At 46.9% G+C, this 26,426-nt stretch overlaps 6 protein-coding genes across 7 annotated transcripts in view; 2 read left to right on the top strand and 4 right to left on the bottom strand.

Moving 5' to 3' along the window:
* Window positions 1-26,426, bottom strand: part of LOC120949101 (uncharacterized) — a 252,172-nt gene that overhangs the window by 47,856 nt on the left and 177,890 nt on the right. The gene's annotated exons all lie outside the window — the stretch shown is intronic.
* LOC120953237 (matrix metalloproteinase-2-like) lies at window positions 8,971-13,599 on the top strand. The gene is made up of 8 exons (XM_040373013.2): window positions 8,971-9,347; window positions 9,417-9,569; window positions 9,924-10,039; window positions 11,492-11,653; window positions 11,751-12,037; window positions 12,129-12,797; window positions 12,879-13,028; window positions 13,281-13,599. Exons 1-8 carry the CDS (start codon window positions 9,249-9,251, stop codon window positions 13,391-13,393), a joined length of 1,749 nt encoding a protein of 582 aa, XP_040228947.2. The 5' UTR covers window positions 8,971-9,248; the 3' UTR covers window positions 13,394-13,599.
* LOC120948614 (probable dolichyl pyrophosphate Glc1Man9GlcNAc2 alpha-1,3-glucosyltransferase) lies at window positions 15,233-17,108 on the top strand. Its single transcript, XM_040365143.2, has 3 exons — window positions 15,233-15,421; window positions 15,507-16,167; window positions 16,271-17,108. Exons 1-3 carry the CDS (start codon window positions 15,363-15,365, stop codon window positions 17,057-17,059), a joined length of 1,509 nt encoding a protein of 502 aa, XP_040221077.2. The 5' UTR covers window positions 15,233-15,362; the 3' UTR covers window positions 17,060-17,108.
* LOC120948615 (probable insulin-like peptide 7) lies at window positions 17,204-18,753 on the bottom strand. The gene has a single exon (XM_040365144.2). The coding sequence runs from the start codon at window positions 17,917-17,919 to the stop codon at window positions 17,443-17,445; it is 477 nt and encodes a 158-aa protein (XP_040221078.2). The 5' UTR covers window positions 17,920-18,753; the 3' UTR covers window positions 17,204-17,442.
* On the bottom strand, window positions 18,834-21,776 carry LOC120948613 (glutamyl aminopeptidase-like). Its single transcript, XM_040365142.2, has one exon. It carries the CDS (start codon window positions 21,732-21,734, stop codon window positions 19,092-19,094), a length of 2,643 nt encoding a protein of 880 aa, XP_040221076.2. The 5' UTR covers window positions 21,735-21,776; the 3' UTR covers window positions 18,834-19,091.
* LOC120948616 (GATA zinc finger domain-containing protein 10) lies at window positions 21,650-26,394 on the bottom strand. Of its 2 annotated transcripts, XM_049607775.1 has the most exons (5): window positions 26,088-26,394; window positions 24,748-25,076; window positions 24,446-24,671; window positions 23,677-24,373; window positions 21,650-23,604 (listed from the first exon to the last, which is right to left on the bottom strand). In XM_049607775.1, the coding sequence occupies exons 2-5, from the start codon at window positions 24,861-24,863 to the stop codon at window positions 21,995-21,997; spliced, it is 2,649 nt and encodes an 882-aa protein (XP_049463732.1). In that variant the 5' UTR covers window positions 24,864-25,076; window positions 26,088-26,394; the 3' UTR covers window positions 21,650-21,994. The 2 variants fall into 2 exon arrangements, with proteins under 2 accessions (XP_049463732.1, XP_040221079.2); XM_040365145.2 differs by having other exon boundaries at window positions 21,650-24,373.

The following is a 26,426-nucleotide window of genomic DNA, read 5'->3' as shown; positions in this document are numbered from 1 at the left end:
CTTGGTTGCATTAGTTTAAATGTTTTTATATTGTAATAAATAAGCTATCGTCCTTTTATGACCGTGTACCTTGTTTGTAATTCCACTCAAAACTGCTCTTTAAATCAGACCTAAAGGTCCCGAAAGCAACGTTTGTGCATTGAGGCCAATTCCTCGAAATCATGGCATAACAGTGATACCTCGCTAATGATACGTTTGCCATAATGGACGATTGTAATGCGTCACATTACGTCGAACGAACGCTATGAGATTGCGAAAAGCAAACCATCACGCCTGCTGGTGCAAATGATTTGCATCGTCCTGAAAGCATCAATATCGCCTAAAAGCATTCCATTTACCATCGGTTACACCGGCACACCGGGACCCATCGTTGCACTCGCATCCGATTGAACACCCCAAAAGGCACAAGCCAATCGTCACGCAGCAGTCCCATCCAGATCACATTCAAATTGCCCAGCCGATTTGCGGAAGCGCCCTCGAGCCACTTTCGATGCACCAACGATCGGGAACCTTTCTTGCACGCCCGGGGTGCGTCCATGGGATGTGTATATGTGTGGAGGTCATTATCGTTGCCACGCCAAATGACCAGAACTCGCTAAACTGAGAACAAAGTGGATGCGAAGCGGCTATCACACGCTGCAGAACGCTTCCAAGCACTCCAATCCGCTATGAAGTGTTTGCCCTCGGGAGCCGTACAAGCGTCTGGTAATTACTGGGCGCACACATACTAAGGAAGACGAAGGGCGCAGCAAACGATTCAGCCACCGTTGGATGATTTTTCGGCGGCTTTTCTGGTAAGTTCGGTGCGTTCGGTGCATCAGAGGGCACGGTGCACAATGCCGTGGTACCATTGTGCTGTCGGACGCTTTCGAAAGCGTTCAGGGCTGCAGGAAAGCCTCGAGTGTTGGAATGCGCGCGTATGATTATCATCCGTTCATGCGTTCGCGCGAGAAGAGCTGATACGATGCGCTCTAGAAAAGCTGTTTACGAACGCGCCGCGTTGGTTGTTCCCAGTGATGTGTTCGCGAGCAAGAACTGTATCTGCAAAAGGGAGCGGCAAACCAGGCCACCAAATGATCACGCGCCCTTAAAACGGCCATTCTGGGAGGGTTTGTAAAAATATTAATTATGCTTAATTTATTTTCCGCACCGAACCGGTTCGGCGGTTTGGCACACCGATCGTGTAATGCTTTTCAGGAAGTTGTATAAAACAAAACAAAAATGCACAAATTGATGGTTCGTTCCACCGTGCTGAAAGCATTCGTGACCACTATAATGATGATGGTATGATTGAAGGGCATGTTGCAGGTGACATCCAAGCGTTGGGGCAGTGTTGTGTGCAGTGCGGAACGCTTTCTCTCGAATTCCGATAAGGAAGAGTTGTACATAATTATTCTCGTTGAACAGCTGCCACTATCATGCGGTGGTAGAATGATGTCAATTGGTGGATGTTCGAATCTTGCCAGATGATACAGTTTGGGGAGGGTTGGCGACAGCGAAAAATGTTTGTAATGATGGTGTACCTTCGACAAAATAACATTAATTTGCAACCTATTTTTGCAGGGTTTTTTTTCACAGTTATCTTCTTTAATTGTAATGCATGTTATAGTGTATAGATTTAATCAAAATGACATCAAACATTGTACATGCCTAATCAAGCGTCTTCCCAAGTGCACAATTGCCTATTATACTAAGAACAAAATTAAATGACAATAAGACTTCCCGTTCACAAGGACCTGTGCTGCACTAGATCAAAGAAAAAGAAGAGGCTATTTCGACGATTAAGACGATTCAGAGGCTATTTAATAACCACATTTAAACCTTCTATACAAACACAAACTAACCCTAGCTTCGGATGGAAGGTTGTTAAGGCCCCATTGATTGTACATTCACAAAAAAAAATATTTCAAAAGCTTCAATGTTTTCAGTGCATAAAGCTCAAGTTATTCTGTTAACTATTTAGTAACTAATACATCTAATGTAACAATACATAAAAGCTAGTCACCACTAAGCTATCCAGGGACATCCTAGCATATTAGATAGACTTTGTATTAGACCATCTGCACAGCATCACCGAGAGAGCTTTTGTTCACCTCGAACTGCTTTAAGCATGATTCGATTACGATAGGGTAATCTCTCACCCGATTAAAGTTTGCTGCACATCATCCTGCCATTCCAGTCCCATCCTCGGGGCAAAATAAAAAAAGAGCTTCTCTGCTCCGTATATAAAATCCCCACTACCATCCACTAGTCCTTCAGCACTGGCACAGATTAATGATGAGCAGGCGGCAGCAGCAGCAGCAGCAGCAACAGCAGCAAGCAACAACCGACGCACCATCATCAAAAGCATCAACCCCGGGTACCCATAATGACCGGGCAGAATGTGGTCTACCGCAAGACATAAGCCAATGGAATAATCAGCAGCTTCGGGGGTTCCACCGCACTCCCCCAACCTACACCAGCGGGAAGGGCTGACCGTGTGCTCCACACGCGGCATCATCATGGCATGTTACACGGCGAATTAAAAGGTAATTCATCTTAACATTTTGACGTACGCGCACAAACGTTCCTTTTGGAGAGTTTTCCTGCAGCACTCTGCGAGAAGGCGTTCTTAGAACCTCATTTAAATGGCTTCCCGACCTTCGACATGATGGTGGCGGTGGCAGCAACATTCTGTACGTTTTGAAAATAAATCCTTTCCTATTCATAAGCTCCAGACGAAAGTCTTACTACCAGAGCTCACAAGAAAAAAAGCTGCCGACTATCTCTTTTGTAGCAGTTTAAGCATTGGAGTTTGAGGCGAAAAACACGCACTCCAAATAATGTATTCTGTGTCGGTGTGGCATCTCCCCAAGCACGGATGTTCTCGAACGCACAGTTTAGCGACCCTCGATTTCACTTCCCACTACTAATTACCCCAACCCTTGGCGGTCGCTTGATCGACAAACGAAACCTTACACCGGCCACACATTTTGACTACCTTTCGGTTGCCACCCCCATCCCTGTCAGCCGCCATTAATCGATGGCTAAGCCTTTGATTGTCGGTTCGCCAAACTGTCGATAGCGACAGCAGTGCAGGCTGAAGAAGGGCTGAATGCTAACTGCTTGTTTGTTCCTTCTAAGACCTATGTTCTGACTGAAATTAAGCTCCCGCTAGTTCTGGTCTCATTTCGATCCGATCCTTCACGCTCGGGGGTATAATGTGCGAATGGCGATAATCTTTCCTTGTGCCGGTGGTGGTGGAATTCCAAGAAATGTTTATTACTCTACGACGCTGCCGGGAACCACTGGCAGGGGTAGCGCCATATAGCTTTGCGCCACGTTACGAGAGCTTATCATTGGGGGATTATTAGCAAAGGATGATGAGTGGTGGCGAACTGTTATGCTTCCTGCCAGCCGGTTTTATTGTTTCACTCACTTGATTTCGGGGATTGTGGCTGAAAAATAAGACGCTGGTTGTAGGTTCATTTATGTATAATCGTTCTGGGGTTGATGTATGTAGTTGGTCATTGCCGTGTGTAAAACAAAATGTTAAACTGAGCAAAATCTGATGTTGAGTTATAGGAACGCCTCCTATCAAATCGCAAGAACTCCGTTAAATGATCTAAAGTATTTCTCCGAGTTGAACTTTGAGAGTATTTTGACGTGCTAAAAGTAAATAGATAGTAAATAAAAATAAATCTATAATTAGTTACAGAACTAGAGTGCAAATGATTATCAGTAAGATTGAAATATAATATTATATATTTATACATTTTCACATTATGTTCCCTGAAACGATATGATAAGCCTAAACCTCGCGCAGTACGCACCACTATATCATACAAACACCATAGTATAGGATAGGTGAGCTTAGTAGATAAGTCTGAAGATATCAAAATGTTCCAAACATGATCATCCTGCTTCGTAGGCCGTACTGTGACATTTTACTGGTATTGTGCCTTAAAAAATTTCCCAGCAACGAACGGAATAATTGTTCAACGAAAGGGCAGACAAGTTCCGCAGAAAAAAAATCTTTTTGAATTTCGTATTTGCATAAAATCCATTTAAAGTCATTTCTTAGGATATAAATTAAGTTACCCGCAAATCACAGAATGCTAAGAACAAAGTATTTACGAAACGTTGTTTCGTGTAAATGATGCCAATCTCTATTGAATCAAATGCAACAACACCTAGAACAGTTTGTGAAATGGCTATCTTTATATGGCAAGTCTCTTCGGCGAAATTAAACTTTTTCCTCTATTGAAATATACGCGCTAAGCAATAAATTGTATTTTATTTTCTTGTTAACTCGACCTGGTTTTCTGACTATCAGTTAAAGTACAGTGCAGTGTTTTGACCCGACATTTATACTCCCTCTTTTCGCTGCTCAATAGGACATTGGGTTATAGTTAATTGTATTTTATTTTCTTGTTAACTCGACCTGGTTTTCTGACTATCAGTTTAAGTACAGTGCAGTGTTTTGACCCGACATTTATACTCCCTCTTTTCGCTGCTCAATAGGACATTTGGTTATAGTTAACCTTAAAGTATGACATTTAAATGCTTCCAAAGTTGGTTCCCAAAGGTAAATGTCAAGCGTTCCGTCGCGCAAAAGATCGCACATAGAGTGTGCAAAGTGAGTGATAAAGGATCCTTTTAGAAGGAAACTTTAAACAATCGAACACGTACCCTGACATTCCCGAATCGCGTCACGTGTGATAGCCGCCTTGTGCAAAGTGAGTTCCCAACGCCGACAATCCCCGCCAAAGTTTGCCAGCGTAATGCTCTTGACATCTTAGGCTGACGTAAGCGGGTTCCGGAAATAAAGTGCTTTTTGCTGGCATACCAGCCAAAGTCTAATGAAAAAAAAAACCCTCATGAAAACAACCCCAAACAGGCAGTTATTTTTCCAATGCTGCTGGTGCTCAATCGCCCTTCAGTGATGGTTTTCCCAGTGCGGCTGTCTATTTGACTGTTTGTGAATAAGCTAGAATGAGCTAAAGTTTGCACTGACGACACCCGAAAATGGAATGCAAATGCGGCCCTGCCGAAGTAAGCCGGTGAGGGAAGTTCGAACCGCGGATTCGACTCTAACGTTCTACTTTCTATGTCCCTCACCCTTCTCAGCAAGGGGAAGGATGTAATGTGGGACCCCTAAACAACCGAGATGGGTGAGCAGTTTCTATCGGCACTTTAGGAATGCCACGAAATCAGCACAGTTCCGCGTCTTCGGTGTGATCCTGTTCGGGCGGGAAAAGAAAAGAAATGCAAAATACGGAACCATCCCACGGGAGCAATGAGAAAAGTTTTCAACTCTATTTCGGATTCCGCCCCGATGTGGTGTGTCGAAATCGAACAACTCACCCTCTTGCCAAATTCTGCCAAAAATGCCGGCTTAATGGTATGCCATGGTTGAATACATACAAGTAGGGAAAGGAAAAATAGATCGAAAAAAACGTTACAGTCGGAGTTGGCATCGTTATAAAGGATGATACTCAAACAATTTCTATATATTTTTAGAAGCTTAGTAGAGTTGAGCAAGTAACTTAAATAAAATTAAGTGGTTCATATCATTTCAATGTTAATTCCTATTGTTCCTATTTATTTTTATTCTTAATTAATGACAAGCTCTGCCGTATTGCAATTGGCTTATTTGCATACAAAAAAAAGTTAGAAAATAGTTATTTAAGCAACATTGTCTAATTAATATCAACATTTTATCAAACAATAAAAGCTTTATTATTTCAAAATATTATTTTAAATTTAGATCATTTTGCACGCAATAGAATAAAAAAACTGAAGCTTCAAGAACAAAATTTAATCGTTTATTGGCACTTGACAGGCTCGTTTATTCGATACTCAGCATGTTTTCATGAAAAAAGACCGCCATAGTGTGTAACCAACCAATCCGTAACCACTGCTGAGACTATCACTCGCACGGTACATTTGGGGCTGGCAAAGTTGATTGAAAATGGCAGCAGCTGAGACGCTTCCATATCATCCAGCAGGTAGAAGGATAGTAGAACGCCTTTGAAAAACTTCCTACTGACGACTCGTTTGAGAGTTTGTGATACGATTGACGAAACGATATCTGTTCACATTGATTGCGGACTTTGTCATCGAACCCTCTAGCTAAGAAGAGGAAATAACTCGCGGAACTGTTTCGGTCACTGTGTTTCACATACCCAAAACTGTTGGATTTGGAAGGTGTCAAGAATTGTCTGTGTAATTAAATTACCTCGATGTCGACCTTACAGAAAGGTGGTTGAAATTCCCACCGAATAAGCCGTCATCAAAGAGTCATCAAAAAAGGGGGAAAAACTAAAAGCAGCGTTGATAATGTAGCATACATTACTTAACCGTTAGGTGGTTGATGTTCTCACGGCAAGTACTTACCATCGCACCGAAGATAGCTAAAGGCGTCGGGTAGAAAAAAACATAAAATGTATTACGCCTAAAGCTCGCGCAGTACGCACCACGATAACAAAATAAGGCATGTTTTATTCTACGCTTTTCCATTTTCTTTTGTTAAACATAACCCCAAACACGAAATTTCCTGTGTCGAGGTTAACGTGGCTCCCAAGCAACATTTTACTCAGAAGATGAAACTGAAAGCGTGGAAAATCAAACACTTTCAGTAGCAGACAGTAGAAGAGCAGACCTTCCTTCCTTGGTTACCTTCCCAAGGTGACTGGCCTTTGCATAATGCGTTGTCGCTTGTCGTCCAAACCCATCGTTAATGCGTTCAGCGTTTCCATCAATGAAAGCACACGGTTAGCAGTGGTGAGAAAATCTTAACACATTCCGCTTCTCTACCATTTTCGTGAGAAGTTTTGTGTTCAATATTTATGTGCAGGTTGCTGAAAGAGGGCTACAATTAACTTTTGGAAAACTGTGGTGCTGCAAACACCACAAATCTCCAAATGATGGAAGTGATGAACGGATGGGATTTGCAACTGTAGGAGGGAGAAGATCTCACTGCAGTACAGTAACAAAGGAAACAGACAGTAGCACTTATCTGTAGCAAATTATGCCAAAAAATGGAAAAGTAAAGTGAGTTATTGTCATTGCATCTTTTTCTGCATTCCTACCCATTGTCTAGCCTTATTGACTGTGCCTTGATTTACAACCGTATCTGCTAGGGTCATGTCAATTACGGATAAATGTACCGCAATGAACGGAGTGACACAAACTCAATTAGACTCTATTACCATTGTTTGTTTTTCTTTGTAAAACTAGTACTTTTAGCTTAATTATGTCAGTACCAAGTATTCCTCATGAAATCTACAGTGTTATTTTTACATCTGTTTCGAGCCACTTTAGATATGAATATTTTCGAAATTTTGTTTCGCTGTTACACTTTTATGTCCTATTTCTAGGAGATCTTAAAAAAAAACAATTATTATGATTAACAATATGTTTCATTGTAACGCAATCAATGAACCCTTCCAATGATATTTTCATCCATACTCGTCTACTTCATTCCAATTTATTTTTACCATTCTAAGTCATCTTCTAGGAAATTAAGCTGATATAGTTGATTGAATTCTGCAATTCGTGACCCGGTTTTTCTGCATACTTTTTAAGATTTTTTTTCAAAAACCCAGTTTTTAGTGCTGTTTAATTAAACTGTCAATCAATAATAGAGCGTTCAAATAAAACGCATGCCAACTATAAAGCGTTCAACTATTGCACTCTGGCTGAAGCTGTACAGGTGTCACGCAGTATAAATCAATGGACGAGGCTATACTTAACCATTAAAAAACATCAATCACCTCAGAAAGTGTAAACAATTATTTTAATTCAACATGAAACACATTGCCTATTCATTCTATCCCCATCAGCAAGTGCAGTCATTTTATTTTATTTATTCTAAACAGCATGAAATGAATGCTTACGTCATTTAGTACATTTACAATATTTGTCAACGGGTTTGATGAACCTATTAACCCTTTTGAATGATCCACAATGTTTTTTTTTATTCATGCTGTTTTAGTGAAGAGGAACAATTATTGTACCTTTTCTATACGCTTTATCGATCCCTTATGGTGAACTGATTTCCCTCTTGCATGAAATTATTCTTTGATCGGGAGACTTCAAAGTTGATATAGATTGCGCTAAATCGCCACAGCAAAGTGCGAACTTTCAATTAAAAGAACTTTAAAGCACAAAATAGCGAACTAAAGCGTTATTGAAAAGGTCAATAAATGTTCACACGAAACACACATATTGTAAATTCGCATAATGTTTATTTAGCCTTTTTTTCAGTGTGAATGGAATGATCTTTGCCGTAACATAGAACCAAACGATAAGTTTGGAGTTATTGGAATAAGTACAAAAAAATAGAAAAAAAGTAAGTCTCAATTGATTAAACATCATTCTGTTATGGTTGACTTATTTGTGCTATTTCTATAAGATTTTATTGTACAATCAATCAATTCACGTTCCATCCCAATTTGTTTTCAAACGCCAGCACATGAATAATTATTTGTAGAATGCATGCTAGAATTCATGAACCAAGTAAAAGAAACAAATAAACAAAATGAACGCACTGACAATTGCAACATTTGCAGAAGACTGTCACCGCGTTGCAACTGTCACCGCGGGAGAGACAATGAAAATAGTACGAGACCTCCCGCGTGTCCTTTTGCCCTATGACCCCACGGGGTGAGTCGGGAGAGAAGATGTCCCAGAAAGAGGAGTCATCAGCATTAATCATTCATTTCATTATTTGCTTATGCCAAACTCTTCGGTACGATCGTGTCGCACAGCAATAATTGGTCGGTCGCTAATTGGATTTGACGCGTCGCTCGTTCAGCCCGAAGCCTGACGCTGGGAGTATTGGCGATACCACATAACCCCAGAACGCTTCCAGTGTCGCTCCCTTTCGCTAACACTGGCTTACTGATTACGGAGAGAGACATGAGAACGATGCGAACGTACGAGCCGATGCATGTCATGGTTGCCTGCATGTCGTCGCGAGATTCTCAGCCCTCAGCCTCCGGGGCGGTAAATGTGTAGGAATGAGAACGACATCGAGCAGTGAAATGGGTCGGCAAAGATCGCGACATGATCGTGACAATAATTAGCATCCAGCAGCATTCGAATCCGACAGTCTAATTATGTTGCTGATGCCAACAGCATCGATCGGGCAGTGCACACTGGGTCGGCCCCATTTCTAACGTTCTGTGAAAGTATTTCCGTGGAGTGTGTTTTCATCGCGTTCTGTGAGAGGTTCAGTTCAAGGAAACAGTTACACTTCCACCATGGTTCGATATCCGTTGCATTTGTTTGGCTTGTGCTTCCTGTGTTTGATCAGTCTTCGATTGATGCACGGTGCTCCCGCAGTGCCAACGAAAGAAATGGTGTGTAGTGGAACGAAACTGAACGATTGTGACCGCTAAATACCTGGTTTGTGCTTCATTATTTCGTAGATTGATTTTATGCGACGGTTTGGCTATCTGGAGAAGGGTCCAACACAGGCGGAAGCACTGTACAGTGGGGAAGCAATTATCGATGCCATTAAGCATGTGCAGAAATTTGGCGCATTGCCACAGACGGGCGTGCTAGATCGAAGAACGATCGAGGTAAGGAAAACCGTCAATGTGCAATGTGTGTTAATAGTGTGCATATGCATTATTGATCTCACAAAGCATTAGCAACTATCAAAAATTAGATAAAATTTTTACTGAAAATTTCGTTAAACAAGACTGTTTTTAAGGTTTGTTTTTCGTATGACTGGTAGTTACAATAACTGTGTAGCACACTTGCTATACAAGCAAAACATTCTGACCTTTATTGTTTGCCCACCCAAATCAAAAGTCCGGAAATAATCCCTTCTCTTTCACGCATGACCCGCTCCGCGTTGTTTTCACCCGCCCATCTACTTCCTTCTGTGGCGTGGCACCTGTTCGCGAACGGGTCAATCCCGTCCAATGCAGTTAATGTCAGCGCCCCGATGCGGCGTGGTCGACGTGATGCAGCACGATCAATCATTACGCCACCGGCGGTACGTGATCGGTTCGGAGAGCTGGCGGAAACGGCGCATAACATACTTGTAAGTAGCCAGCAGGCTGATTAGGTCTGGACTTAGAGCTTAAAGGTCTCTCTGCTAAGGTATTCCGAAACGCACACCAAACACACGCCAAAGAAGGCGCCTTTCCCTTACAGACGGATAAGCGGAAGAAACAACGCCCTACCTTAACCTCCCGGTGGGTTGGCTGTATTCTGTTTTTTTTTTCTAATTCCTCAAAACATACAACCTCTCCCCCGTGTTTCATTGCAAAGCCCAAGCGGGCCTGGTAGCCTTTTAAGGCGCGAGGTCGATTTTTCGATTATTTCCTTCTTCGTTCGCCATTACCATCCCGTAGCGATGGAGCCGATTGTTGGATCGAACTATCCATACGATAATCTATGATCGATGATCGGTCAAACGGGAAAGGAGGTTGATCCCGCCGTTAACCCTTAAGTGGACAGTGAGATAGAGCATCGTTCAAATTAACGCCTCTTCACGTACGCCAACAGCAAATTAACACATTTCTGTGATGGTAGTTCTTTCTGAAAACAACCTTACCGAACGCAATCACCTATGATTTCGAGTTAAATCGAATCATCATTTTCTGCTAACAAACGTAATCGCAATACAGTCGATGCAAAGGTACAGCTTTAACTGAAATCGACAAAAAAACACGCACACACACACACCCCGTTGTTCATACCACCATATTCACAGTGATCGGCCATTAGCTTTCGCCCTCGATAGCCATTTTCGTTTAATTGGTACGGCCATTCATTATCTCGCGTTAGGGGAACCACACCACCGCACCAGCGGGCCTGTCTGCAGCGTGCTGCACAAACGAGACACAACAGCTCGTTGTGGCAAACTCCAAAAAAAAAAAACACACGCATACACACCCCAACGTGCTGAAAAAGGAAAACGGAAAACTTTCACTTTAATTGAAAACGATCATGCGTGCACCATCATTGGGAGAGGGGGGCAGGAGGTTTTATGATTCCGGGGACGTGGATGGGGACGATCACATCACCCATTCAGACAGGTGCCATTTTAGACATTAGCATTTTCATCGATTTCGGCAGCAGGTGAGGGTTGGATTTGCACGAGAGAAAGGGAGAGAGAGTCCACAGGGCAATCGTTAGGCAGTTCTTCCACATCGGCATTCCATCGGGTGTTGCGACGAAAGACGGATTGTATACTATCCCGATCGTGACGCTGATTACGCGCCATTAAGCGGGACAACCAGAGAGAGAGAGAGAGAGAGAGAGAGAGAGAGAGAGAGAGATCACAGAGACATTCCCGTTGCTAAATTCTTGGCAGCGCTGGCTGATGGCGGGGTTTTGTCCGCCGGTGTTCCATCGCGCTTAATGATCACGCGCCACCAGGCCAGCGCAGTAGGAGGTCTACCTTTCGAAAAACCCCCCACAGAATTCCCTACCTTCTCTTCATCCCCTTGTACTGAACAACCTTTCTCTCGTCTCGCAACCGTTCAAGCATCGCGAACTGGTCCAGCAAGGTTGGCGAGGACGCGGTGGCCAAGTTTATGGCCAAAGCGTTCGGCGAGTGGAGCAAGTACAGCAAGCTACGGTTCGTCCGCGTGTACGACCCGTCGGCGGACATCATCGTCGGGTTCGGCAGTGGCCACCACGGGGACAAGTGAGTAGCGTGATGCACACCGCACGACTCCGGGCAGGCGGATGGCGGAGTTTGATCGATTAATACATGGTTCCTGGGGTTTTTTTTTTGCGCGCAGCTACCCGTTCGACGGTCCGGGGAACGTGCTGGCCCACGCCTTCTATCCGTACGAAATGAACGCGTACGGTGGAGATGTCCACTTCGATGAGGACGAAAATTGGAAGGAAAACTCGACGCACCTGAGCGAGGGGGTGGACTTTTACTCGGTCGCGATACACGAGCTCGGCCATTCGCTCGGGCTGGCCCATTCGCCCGTCTACTCGTCGCTGATGTTCCCGTACTACAAGGGCATCGCCCAGGGCACGCTCGATTACGATGACATCTTGGCGATGTACCAGCTGTACAGTATAGTATCCGTTCCGTTGCGAGGATCGTTCCTTTCGTCTGCATCTCCAATCATGCTACTACTTATCACTCTCTCTTTCGTGCAATGCAGTTCAAAATCCTCACATCACGGACGAACCGGATTGGATGTACACTACCGAAGCGAGCACAACCGTGGACGAGTACGGTACCGTGACGCCGGCCGTCCCACGGCTGCCCGATTTGGACAGCGAACCGCACTACCCGGAACCGGACCCACTCCCTACCAGTACGCCGGCCCTCTCCTCCACGACGGAAGTGTACGACATCCCGATCACATTCGTCGGTGACTACGAAACGGTGGACGATCACATCAGCCGGCACCATGCACAATCGCCGCCACCGACCAGTGTCACAACGCCACCGGAGGATCGGCCACCGGCAGCCATTCCCTCCTACGTGCCGGTGCCGGATATCTGCAGCGGCAGTTTCGACGCGATCGGGCTGCTCCGGGGCGAGATCTTCATCTTCAAGGGTGCGTACTTGTGGCGGCTGACGGAAAAGTACCGCATCAAGACCGGGTACCCGGTGCGCATCTGGCAGGTGTTTCGCGGGTTTCCCAAAACCGTCAGCCACATCGATGCCGTGTACGAGCGGCTCGATGATAATGCGATCGTACTGTTTTCCGGCCGTTTCTACTGGGTGTTTGATGCGCTCAACTTCCTGCACCCGGAAGTGCGGCCCCTGACAGACTTCGGGCTGCCGGAAGAGCTGCGACGCATCGATGCGGCACTGGTGTGGCGTGAGTATAGTATGCCAATGCTAGCTAGTGGTTACTTTCATTCATACTTCCATTGCTGTATTTTCTTTTTTTGCGTTGCAGCGAAAAACAACAAGACGTACCTGTTTGCGGGCGATCGTTTCTGGCGGTACAACGACACGGCCGGCGAAATGGACGAAGGCTACCCGTCCTCCATGGACCGTTGGTTTGGCATTCCGAACAATATTGATGCCGCCACGGCTGTTGCTAGCGGTAAGTTTGAAGCGTGTCAAGAAGCAGAAACAGAAGAAACGCACACGACACGACATGGCTCTCGTGAATGGCGGAACTGCGTGCGTGAAGAAGCAGGAAACGAAGCACGGCCCCGCTGGGTGACCATTTTTCTAATCGTGTACCATTATTTCCTTACACCCTAACCTTGACATTCGCGTCGTATCGTGCGGTCGGTTCGCTCCGCCACCGATGGACATTTGATGTGCGACCTTCGACGGGTCTCCGGCGCAGGCAAGACGTACTTCTTCAAAGGGAACTACTACTGGCTGTACAATAATGAGCGGGTCCGCCCGGAACGTGGATACCCTCGGCGGACGGGAAATATATGGCTCGGTTGTCGATAAGATGCGAATGCGAATGCGTCACGTGCGCCCAATGCCGTGGGCCTTTCTGAGTGCATCTCCACCGCCACCCGGACCTTCAACATGGGACGGAAAGTGAGACGTTGTGTAACTGCGTATGTTTACTGCATTTTTAAACCAAAGCTATTGAATAGTGCATTTTCTCGCCAAGTGGCCAAATAGTCAGTAATAAAGTATGTTTATCATCAGCTGTGGTGTGTATTATTGCATAGCCAAAGGCATATAACTGCATCCAGGAAATCCACGATCTTGTTTAACGGTACTTGAGTTAAATAATAACAAAACTGGATTCCTATTTTTTCACATGTTTTTATGCCTAAACTTTCGCCAATATTGGTCAGCAAAATCTTTCATTTGTGCCAATCTCGTGATTGTTAAACGTAAGACTTAGGAGGTAGGTCCAGAAGGTAAGTCCAATGGACCGTCTACCGTTGTATTAACTACTTCGTTTAGATGAGCTCACCATCGGCAGGACAACAGCGAAGGCATTTGTGGCGTACCCGACTCAAACGCGAAGCAGCAAGAATTGAATACGACGAAGATGAAGTACCTGCTCGCTGGAAAATCAGACCTTCTGGGAAACAGTGTATTAGTTGACGGCGACAATCTCGAGGTAGTAAAGGAGTTCTGCTATCTCGGGACGGTCGTTACTTCGGACAACGACATCAGCAGCGAAATCCGGAGACGCATTATTCAGAGGAATCGGGCATGCTATGGGCTTCAAGCCCGCACGTAATGTGAGATACATCGCACATTGATTCGCCCGGTGGTCCTCTATGGACACGAGTCCTGGACCATCCGAGTGGACGATGCAAACGCTCTGGGCGTGTTTGAGCGACGCATCCTCCGGATCATCTTTCGCGGTGTGTTCCAGCATGGAGCGTGTAGGAAAAGGATGAACCACGAGCTTGCTGAGCTGTACGGCGAACCGAGTATCCTGACGGTGGCAAAGGCTGGCAGGATACGATGGCTGGGGTATGTCATGAGGACGCCGGACTCATGACCCACCTAGAAGGTGTTCGACAGCAATCCCCAGTTCGACAAAAGGCGCAGGGGAGCACAGTAAACTCAATGGCTGGATCAGGTGCATCCAGGAGAATGATTGTTGACCGGGCCATGTCACGTCGACGTTCTCTATCGTGAGCAGACCAACAAGCGAGAGAGAGAGAGAGAGAGAGAGAGAGAGAGAGAGAGAGAGAGCGAGAGAGAGAGAGAGAGAAAGAGAGAGAGGAAGAGAGAGAGAGAGCGAGAGAGAGAGAGAGAAAAAGAGAGAGGAAGAGAGAGAGAGAGAGAATAGATGAGAATCACTGACCTAACTACAATTCCTTCGAACAAAACGATAAATTATATCCGAGTGTTAAGTCCATTAATAAAATCATAAAATAAAATTGTTCAACAATGTCTACTTTTTTTTCTTTTACTGTTTTACCGTTTTTTAACAAGGTGTCTCATTTTTTATCCCATTGGTTGTCAGCCTTCTGTAATCATTTATTTTTGAATAAATTAACCTACATAAGTCATCTTGACTTCATACGGAGCCATAGTCCAACGCTCCCCTTTCAAACGTATTAAGCGTTTCAAGCGTTTCTAACCTTTCGTAACTAATATTACTGAAATATTATCTTAAAACGCATAGATTGTATTTTTATATAAAGTACGATTCTATCGGGTAATGCGTTTTTTCGTTTCTCATCTTCAAATGCACATCAAAATCCTTTCTTTTATTTAATTTTCTTAAAATAAAAACAGTCCCATCCAACGAACATCTGTTCATAGTCTTTTTCACTGAGCTGACGGGACGTTTGACAGCTGGCACTGTTTACCTTTTGTTGTTGTTTGTGAGGTGTTGGCAATCGCTACGAAACCGGTGGTGATGATTACAAATTAAGTTCAAAAACTGTCCTCATTACCTATTCCGTTATCGTTTGCCCGATCCCGACCACCCAGTGCCATGTTTTGGCACATATTTTTACTCGTTTCGGGCGTAAAGCTGCTGTTCATCCCAGCCTAGTAAGTATTTTCAATCCATTTGTACGCGTACAACTACGTACACACAGGAATCTCAAAACATCTCTTCAATCGTCAACCCCTACAGCCGGTCCACCGACTTTGAGGTACACCGGAACTGGCTGGCAATCACGCACAGCTTGCCGCTCTCGCGATGGTACTACGAGAAAACGAGCGAATGGACGCTGGACTATCCGCCCTTCTTTGCCTACTTCGAGTGGCTACTGTCACAGGTGGCCAAATCGTTCGACCCGCGGATGCTGGACGTGAAGAATCTCAACTACGCTTCCGAGCAGACGATCGTTTTCCAGCGCTTCTCGGTCATCTTGACCGACGTGATCTACGCGCTCGGTGTGCGCCGTTGCCTGCGGGCACTAAGCGCCGGCAGTGTCAATCCGACCCGCTCCCTGCTCATCGGTGGCGCGCTGCTGCTCGGTAACGCCGGCCTGCTGATGGTGGACCACATCCACTTTCAGTACAATGGATTCCTGTTCGGCGTGCTGCTTCTCAGCATCGGTGCACTGATGGAAAACCGACCCCTGCAGTCGGCCCTGCTGTTTGCGGTGCTGCTTAACCTGAAGCACATCTTCATGTACGTCGCCCCTGTTTATGTTGTTTATCTGCTACGGTTTTATTGCTTGCGCGATTTTACCGTCGGCCGGGCGGCGGTAAAACTAATCAAACTTGCCACCATCGTGCTGGGCGTGTGTTTAATATCGTTCGGTCCATTCTACGAGCACATTCCACAGGTAAGGCGACTGGCTTTCGATAGATGGTCATTAATTGCTCCGCGGTACTAATATGAATTTATTACTTTATCACCCTCCCCTTTCTTTCTCGGTCCTCCTGCAGGTCCTTTCCCGACTGTTTCCCTTCAAGCGTGGCCTCACGCATGCTTACTGGGCACCGAACTTTTGGGCGTTGTATAATACCGCCGATAAGGCACTGGCGGTGGCACTAGGAAAAGTGACCAAAGCATCCAGCACCGGTGGACTGGTGCAAACGTTCGACCACACCGTACTGCCGTCCATAACTCCTGGCGTAACGTTTGCCCTGACCGGGCTGGCAATGGTTCCCGTCCTGCTCAAGCTTTGCACACTAAAACCCTCCACCTCGAGCGTGTCACTTGGCCGCTCTTTCACCCGAGCAATCGTAATGTGCGGATGTACCTCATTCCTTTTCGGCTGGCATGTGCACGAGAAAGCCATCCTGATGGTGCTGATTCCACTGACCCTGCTTGCCATCGCCAACCAGCACGATGCCCGGTGGGCCGTCTTTCTCGGCATCGTCGCACATTATTCGCTCTTTCCGCTGCTGTTTAAACCGGAACTTACGCTGGTAAAGATTTGTCTGCACGCACTGTACACCGCGGTCAGTGTTTTGCTGCTAAAGCTCATTCATCGTGCAACGTTCTTTCGCACGGTGGAGTTCCTGTACCTGGCCGGATTTTCCGTGCTTTGTGTGTACGAAAATATTGTGCACGATGCGATAGGACTGCGGGAACGGTTACCCTTCCTGCCGCTGCTACTCACCAGTGTGTACTGTGCGGTGGGTGTGTTATACTTCTGGGTGTCTTACCAAGTGTCTTTCCTCACTACCAACGGGGGTGAAATGACCACAGAAAAGAAAAAGACTAAATAACGTGAAGATAAGATAAAAAAAAATTGAATAAAAAAACCAATGACTGAAATATTCACTGTACGATGAATAATCTGACGACTTCCACTTCCACCCTGCCGTATGGTAATGCTTACCTTTACCCACCCCAAAATCCTACATTTAAATAATAACACCATTTTTCTTCTGTTTGTATAGTGCGGATTCCTTTATTTCACATTACAAATACAAACAAAAAATGTGCTGCAATATACAACCGATGCTGCTGCGTACGATGATCAAGAATACCGAGAAATCTTCCCGTTCTACCTCCACCTGCATCCCATGCCTTCCGTCACAAATCCACGACCGGCAAAGACCTCACCATCACCACGGATACATTCGCGTTGGCCCACCAGTACCGCCTATTACTTCCTTCGCCGATACTGGTTCAAGCGTTTGTTCGACGGACAGTACTCGGCGTACTCCTCCCAGGTGCAGCCGGTGCGCGTGCAGCACTCCGCCGTAATTGACCCGCCCGATCGGCGCTTCCCAGTGCGCCGGGTACGCAGAAACGCGTACGCCACCTCGCGATCAATTGCCCACGGGTACGGCACGAGCGGGCCCTCGTCCACCATGCTCGTACGCTTTTCCACCATCCCGGCGTTACCGTTGCCATCGCCGCTGCGTCTCGAAATCCGATAAATGTCCTTCTCGCAGGCCCAGTACAGATGGCGTATCAGTTTCTCCCGGCAGCGCGAATGACTCTCCTGGTGCCACACCTTCTCCCAGTCGGCACGGGTACGCTCGCTGAACGTGACCTCGAGCGCATCGTCCAGCCCGCCCGATGCACTGACAATGTCGGCAAACTCCAACAGCACGCACAGCGCCAACGGTAGCCACATTTTGGCGCACCGTACCCCTGCCAGCTTGGTCCGCACTGCTTGCCCGAACGCTTCTTAACGCGCCAACGGAAATTCCGGAACGTTCACCACCGACCGCGACCACTCTTAACGAGCACGCCCTTCCACGGTCATCTTTCTCTATCTCTCTCTCACACACACAACTATATTGTTACACGCCTGTACGCCAACACTAAACCGCGAACACTTGAATGCGCAACCACACGTTTCTGGGCACTGGCACACGGCACGGTCTACGGTCCACCAGCGAATGAGAATGTCCACTGGCAGGGCGTACCGATTTTATACTGCAATCCCGATCCTTCCTGCCCCCTGGTCCGACCACCATTTCTGCCAGTCCCTCCGTGATCCTGGTCGATGCATCATCTCACTTCCTGGAAAATAACATCCGATGACGACGAAAACACTTCCATACATAGGTGAGACCACCGGTCCGTGTACCATTGCTATTGACTAATGTAATGATCATCATTCGCCGTGCGCAGATCGTTAAGAAGAGGGGTTGGGTGGCGGTTTGCTGTTGCTTCCCCTTTTTTTGATGCACGTGGCACCAAACCATCCGCCCACGCGGGGTCAGCCCTTGATGGTGGTGTGTGACCTATGTGGTGTGATTTTTGTTTTGTTTTGTTTTGTATTGCTGCTTGCGATAATGGTGCGAAAGGATAAGGATCCGTGGTCGACCCACGGCGACACACCGGGCTAATCGAAACGGTACACATAAATTAGCCATCGGAATTGGAGGTGCGAAAGGCGCCGGACAAAAATAAAACCACACACACACAGTGGATACCGGAATTGTATAACTGCTCAGGATGAGACAAATCTTTCGCAGAATGAATCACATTTTTTAGATAAAGAAACAAAATGTGCAATTTTTTTTTGATTAATTCAACTCATTTAATTACAATTTTTAAATCCATTTTATTTCATAAAAAATAAACAAACTAAATTTACAAAACTCGCTTAGCTTTACACAAATAATTTCCGCGTTTGTGTTACAAAACTATTCCCCCATTTCACGTACGCACTGCCCTACAGCGCGCCCTATCCACAGCATTCCCATTTTAGGAGCACAAAACACACTTCATTAATTCACCTGCCCACCCATACCTTCCCCTCCAACCCCTCCAACTTACCCTACATAAAATCTGGCCCTATTGGTGCCCTTCCCGCTCGTAAATGCTGGCCATATGGGAATCGTGCACAAACTCCCTTAACTTCGGCACCTGCTTCATGCGCCAGCTGATAGTTGACGTCATCACGGTGCTGGCGTGCGGCAGGAAGTTCGCCGGCAGGATGGACGAATTTTTCACCATCAGCCTCCGAACTTGCGCCGCCTGGCGACGGTCAGTGACCTCGTGCACGATAAGATTTAACAAGCGCTGGAAGCGGTCCGCTACCGGGCTGGCCTCCTCCGGCGGTACGCTGGAAAGAAACTGCACGCTCGGTGGCAGAAACCGCCCCGGGTCGGATTTAATCAAACTCTCCAGCACGGCAAACAGTTTGCCGGGGGTAAGCAGATTCGCTGCTCGAATTCGTTCCAATGCTAGCAGCAACACAGACGGTTCGTTCGACTGTTTCGGCAGACACTTTAATCGGACGAAAAGACGCTCCCGTACATGATCGTCGGGCGAAACCAATGCCTGCACTACCTCCTGCACGGGTGTTGGCAGGCAGGCACGTGGACGAATGCTGGATTCACGTTTGCTCTCGATAAAGCTTGCTGCTAAGCGAGACCACCAATCGTAGGCCACGTCCAGCGCTTGGGATTGGAGCAACGTGCGACCCACGTTCCCGGCAAGATCAAACATTTCGCCCACAAATCCTGTCAAAAAGCGATCAAACTCTGCCGACTGCAGGACCCGCTGCAGGTAGCCAATGTTCTCTTCCGCCATCGCAATCAACCAGGGTACCGGGTCGGGGCTTGTGGCGAGCTCCTGCAGCATCTCCAAACAGAGCTCGTACCCGACGAGACCGGCCCGTGCCAGCACGAACGCGTCATCGATCAGCTTTGCCTGCATGATGGACGGTAGGGTGGTAAGGTTGTCCACGATACTGCTCCAACCTCGCTCGTCGTACTCCACCCGATAGAACCCGATCTGGCGCGGATTCACCACCAGAACATCCTGCGTGTTCATTTCCAGTTGGAGCACCAGCTCTTGGTCGGTTTCTTTCATCCAAAACGCAGGCTGATACTCATACTGCCCCAGGCTGCTGTTGGTGTAGTACGTGATCGGTATGAACCATCGCGAGGTAATATCCTGGGTGGTCACTTCCTGGTTGTGGTAACGCTGCTGCCGAAACCGCACGAAAGAGCCGTTCAGACGCTCAACCGTCACCACCGGATAGCCTGGTTTGTCTACCCAGCTGCGGAACATTTGCTCGACCGTTGGTTCGTCCTTCCGCTGCTGCACGAAGAAACTCGCGTACAGATCTTCCGGCGTTACGATACCATTCCGGTGCTGTTCGAGATAGTTCTGGACGCCCGCTTGAAACGCTTCCTCCCCGATGGAACAGTTAATCATTCTCAGAATGCAGCCCGCCTTGCTGTACGTGATCGTATCAAACAGTGTCTCGATTTCGGGCGTATTGGCCGAAAGTGGTTCCACCGTAAGCGGATGCTGTTCGTACGCATCCGCCATCAGTGCTGGATGCATGTGCCGCACGGCGAACGATTCCTCCAGCGGTAGTAGTTCCGGATATGCGTCGGCTCCCAGCAGTAGCTCAAAGTAGGTTGCAAAACCTTCGCTAAGCCATAGGTAGGACCACCACGCAGGGCCTACCAGATTGCCAAACAGCTGGTGCGCCGTTTCGTGTCCGATGGTTAGCACTGCTTGGGCGCGCTGCAGACGGTGAGCTTTCGCAGAAAGCACTAGAAACTGTTCATCGTACGCGACCAGGCCCCAGTTTTCCATGGCATTGCCGAACCGTGGAATGGCGACATGATCTAGCTTCTGCAGGCCCAAGCTTTGTCCGGTGTACTCTTCCAAGCTCGAGATCAGTGCCGTTGCCACCTGCAGGCTGAATTGGAGCGATTTCTCATCCTTCGGCGGGGCCAGTATACCGATCTCCACTCCAGAAGGACTTACCGTGTGGACGGACGTAAAGTTTGCGATCAGAAACGTTACGAGGTACGTTTGCATCGGAGGAGTACGCTCGAACCGTACCGCCTTGTGACCGTCCTGCAACCAGGTGACCGTTGCGATCGGTGCATTGGAAGCTACCAAATGGCTACCGTTCGCGACGATCGTTATCTGGAAGGTGGTTTTAAAGCCCGGCTCATCGAAACACGGAAATGCTAGGCGAGCATAGCTCGGCTGAAAGTGTGTCGTAGCTACCGCCATGGGAATGCGCCTGGCCCCACGGTACTGCGTGCGGTAGAAGCCCATCCGATCCTCACCGAGCGTGTTGTGGAACACGATCGTGAGCGTAATCACCTGATCATCCGCTCGGCGCAAGATTCGATCGGTACGAATGCGCAACAGTTCACTTGCCGGTTCGCTCTCTAGCAACTGGTGCGATATTGTTTCCCCATCGCGACATCTTCGTAAGCAAATCGACTCTAACGTATTGCCGACATTGTGTAGAACCACTTCGTTCGTATCACTAACGATGGCAATCCGTATCGACACGTTGCCCCGGTAGGTGTAATCGTGCAGCCCTAGACCCGTCGCCTCTAGGTGCAGATCATAATGCAATGGCAGCGTGTTGTTGGATAGTCGGCCATTGGCCGTTACTACCGGAACGATCACCAGGTACACTGAACACAGCACTAACCACAACATGACTATACGCATCCCGCCCAACAGCGTGCCGTAATAAAGCGGACCGTCCTTTAAATGTTGGACCTCGAAAGCGCGTGCTCCAAAGGGTGCGTATTAAAGATTGAAGTGTTTTATCATGGGTGCAAAGGAAACGACGTACTTGAGCGCACGAGCTCCGAACGAAAGCCCACATGTTTCTATAGACCAAGGGCTTTGCTACACAAAACAATCAGGATAGATTTCTATCATCAATTAGCGGCTAAAGCTCTGAGCAAACACGACCCGCGTGCTTATCACTGGGAGGAGAAATCAAAATCACTCTCATCGTTGACGGTGCTCAGCGTTGGCGCATCGGATCCCGGATCGGCTCCCTCCTTTCTGGAGGGTTTTTGCTCGAGAGTGGCCTGTTGCACTATAGCGTCGGAAGCTTTCTTCTCCTGTTTGTCTTTCGGCAACGTGGCATCGATAACGGCCGATGTCTCAACCGTTTGTGCATTGGCCAATGGTGGTTCTAGGGAGCTGGGGACCGTCACATCACCACCCTCAGGAGGGTTTGGTTGAGTTGGTTCAGCATTTTGAGTGTTAGGTTCGTACTGTCCATCAGATGGGTAGTATGGTTGGTCGTTTTGTTCTGGAGAAACAAATTGGTCCATCGGTTTTAGCTGTTCTGCTTGATTTTGATCCATCTGCTGTTGGTTTGACTCATCGATATAGTACTGCTGCTGCTGTTGCTGTTGCTGTTCCTGTTGCTGTGGATCTTGGTTGTAGTACTGTGCATCGTAAGCTTGTTGATCGCTATAGTACTGTGCGTTTTGATCATACTGATACTGCTGATTCGGATCCTGATATTGCTCCTGCGTCGCATACACGTTGCCCGTTTGATCAACCCCTTCTTGATACTGATACTGTGACTCGCCCGCTGTTCCTCCTTCGACATACTGACCTTCCTGATAAGCAACAGGATCCTGACTGTTCCCATACTGATAGGCAGCTGATTGTTGTCCATCGTCTTGTTGGTACTCTACTGGTTGACCCATGGCACCGTTAATGTATGCTTGATCGGTGGAAGAGGGATTTTGTTCCCCACCGTCTTGGACAGCAGCAGTTGCAGCAGGTTCCGTTTGGTAGTAAGCATCACTCGGTTCTCCCCCGTATTTCGAATACGCAGCATTTGGTTCATCAATCTGTGTGACAGTGTTTGGCTGAGTATTTTCGTACGGTGCTTGAACATCTGCCTGATCCATCCTCCATGTTTCAGCTGATTCTGTCGTGGTCATTCCTTGCTGAAGATCAGGGGCTACATGATCACTCACACCCGTTTCAGGCGATGGAGGCTTGGAGGATGACACTGGAAGTGCTTTCGATCGTAACGCTTGTCGCGCCGTGTTCCAGTGTTGATTCCTAGACTCGTACTGTTGTACCGGTTGTGGAAGCTGCTGCGGATCCATTTCAGGAGCCTCTTCAGGATTTAATATTGTCTCATTTGAAGGACCATACTGTAGATTGTCGTATGGTTCATGTTCTGTTTGCTCAGTAGTGTACAAATGCTGATCTGTGGCAGGAGTTGTTTCATCATAATCCGCATTGGTATTCGCTGGTACAAACTCTGCTCCGTAATTTGTTTCATTGTACTCTTCCTGATGAATTGTCTGATGATAGTCTTCATTGGCTGTTTCATTAACTACAGCGTCATTACCAGGTGGTGCTGTAGAATCCTGAAGTATCTCTTGAATATCGTTATGTGTACGATCATCTGGCATATCATGTAATGTTTTGTTTCCCGAATTGAAATCAATATCTACATTCGTTTCATTATCGTCCTTAATAGATTCAACCAATGTAGGTAATTCCATAGATCTTTTCTCTTGTTGAATTGGTTCAAGAGTTTTTATATTTTGATGATCTGAAATAACAGTACAAGAAAAAGCTGTTATTACTTTTAATTCGTCTTTTAAAAAATCTTCAAGCTTCTTACCACTTTCAATCATCTCTGCCACCACCTTAATGTCCTCTTTAGAATGCTCCTCCGTTATATCCTTCCTAATGTCTGGCTCTACCAAAATGCTGAATTCTTCCAACTTATTCGCCACTTCCCTTACCGGTTCATCTTCACTCATAGTAGCATCTTCAAGATATGCTCCACCAGACTGTTTTACCTTATCCGATTCAACGGGCGAAGGTGCAACGATGCTAACCGTCGGTATTGGTTCCTTCAGTACCTCACTGTCGATGTAGCGGATAAAGTCTTCGTTGGACATTGCGAACTTTTTCGCCTGTATACCACCGACGGTGGTGCTTTTCGACGTTCCGGCACCACTATTCACCATCAAACAGTCATTCTCAATTGGCGCACTACTGGTATACACTCTTGAATATGGACGCTCTAGTGAAGCTCCGTAGGTAGATGCCATTCCGTACGGTTTCTGTTGTGATGCAAGGTAGTTACTCAAAGCCATCGGCGGTGGAATTGGGTTTATGCTGGCCGTTTGCTGATGCGTCAGGTCGGACAGGTATTGGACAAATTCTGATTTCGTTGATGATTTTGCTGGACTTTGGGGCAGTGGCGTAAGCATTACTGGAGGAGCCGTTATCATCGGAACACCGTAAGCGGCCGGTAATGCCGGTCCAGAAGATGTCGACCAGGTACGCATCAGATACATTTCGTACTGTGTCTGTTTGAACAAGAAGGGGAAAACAGATGGTTGTGAAACGGTTATTGCTTGGCAATCCCTCACCCAATCTACCTTTAACATCTTCAATCGATCCGTTTTCGCCGCCAGCGAAGCCGCCTGTTGATCGATCTTGTTCAACATTCGAAGAATGCTCTCGTTCCGCTCGGCTCGCTGTCGTTCTGCCTCCTGCTGACGGCGTTGCCGTTGCTTCATCGCCCGCACCGTAGCCTTTTCGCATTCGGTTCGTTCGCGCATTAGCTCCTCGAACTGTCGTTCCAAATCTGCCCGCTGTCGCTCACTGCCGGCGGTACATTCGTTTACATTACCATGCAGTTGCATTAGCATAAACAGGCTGCCATATTGCTGCTACTTACCACTTCCGGATGCGAGCTTCCATCTCATCAAACTCTCTCCGATAGGGTGCACGTGGCGTCAGTTCCGAACAATGGAACAATGCTCCATTGCCGTCCGAAACGGTGCTAGAATACATTGTGCAGTTCCTTCCAGCCGGTACCTCTGTACGACTCCTGCAATGTACCGATACTTCACAGCCAACAAAAGCAAACGATCGTGTAATGGCCAATCAATTTCAAATCACCCACTGGCAACGGTTTCGAACAGCTCACGGGTGCATCTGCAGCTTTTGTTTGTCGCTGTGCCTGTCCTGTGAACGTGGGAAGCAGTCAACAAACAAGACCAGCTGCTGCTAGAGTGAAGAAAAACGCGAACAATACCGCAAAGTTGAAGAAAATCAATAATAGTTTCTCTCGACTTGCGGGAAATAAACAAAGTTATAAACAGGACAACACATTACGGACCCACACACCACCCTTGTCTTCAACGAGGTAACGGACGAACCAAACGGCGATTGAACCGGAACCGGGCGAAAGGGGTCGTCGTTACGAAGTTCCGGACAAAACATAAAATGCAAGAATTTATCCTTGAAAAATGATAATTTGAACGTGTACATGCAGGGGAGGCAGGGATCAAACACGCAACACTCTCGCTACCGAACGAGGACACGACTACCAAACGCACGTGCAAGTTCACCGGACCAGGACGACCAGGTTGAGAAAATGAGGTGGGGTTGTTATTCGTCGCACCCCTCGGTACGGCAGACAAAGGTAGGGTCAGTCACGCAAACCATGACCCTATTGTATGACCGATTGGGCGACAGAAGCGATTCATAAGTGAGGAGAGCACGCTTGGGGGTCGACATCGATTGAGAAAATCTATTTTCGGTCTTTGAGAGTTCTTATTCGTTTTGGAGCGTGCTAGCAGATCCTGCCATTCACACACTCAGTTGGGACAGTCTTTGTTTGGTTGATTTAGGATGATTTAATGCATTTAAGCTCGTACGAGATAATAATTATGGAATGTCCAACACAGAAATAGAAGATTCAGGATTTTCCTTGACAATTGACTGTTCTTTAGAAATTAACTTCAATTAACTTGATTCTATTAACATTTGGTCTGCTTCCATAGTACAGTCGGCATGCGTCTTAACAATATGTTCATCATGTTTTCAAGCCCCATATGGACCGTGCTCTCCAAATGTAGGACTGACTATCCTGTTGCGGTTAATCAATAAGTCACTGATACCAGCAGGGCTAGACCGACAACCGCAATCAACCGAAAACGCACTATAATTTCAGATACACTGCATCACTTTTCCATGCCAATATATCGAATAATCTACAAACCAGAAACGTACCTTGAAGAACACAATTTATTAACCTGTTTTAACTCTTTCTCTCCTGTAAATCTTTACTGTCTCACGGTAAGAATGTCACTAAAGTACACTCGAGAAAATGCATCCGATTCTACAGAGACCTTCCACTATCGATGGCCTACATCGAATGTCTGGTAGCTGCTCGCCGAATGTCATACCCTTGCTCGGTCACGCACCGGTGCGCTACGGTAACCCAGGGCAACAAAATAAACAACCAGCGTGTTTGTTAGATAGATCGAAGTCTCGTATCAGGTGGAAAAGTTCGACGGACGTCCCCTGCCGTGCACGTTAAATGTTTGTCCTCCTGTCCGTTGTCCAGGC

This window comes from Anopheles coluzzii, chromosome 2 (assembly GCF_943734685.1).
Source record: "Anopheles coluzzii chromosome 2, AcolN3, whole genome shotgun sequence".
Taxonomy (NCBI): Eukaryota; Metazoa; Arthropoda; class Insecta; order Diptera; family Culicidae; genus Anopheles; species Anopheles coluzzii.
The sequence above is the reverse complement of the archived record's forward strand: the minus strand, read 5'-3'. Positions and strand labels throughout refer to the sequence as shown.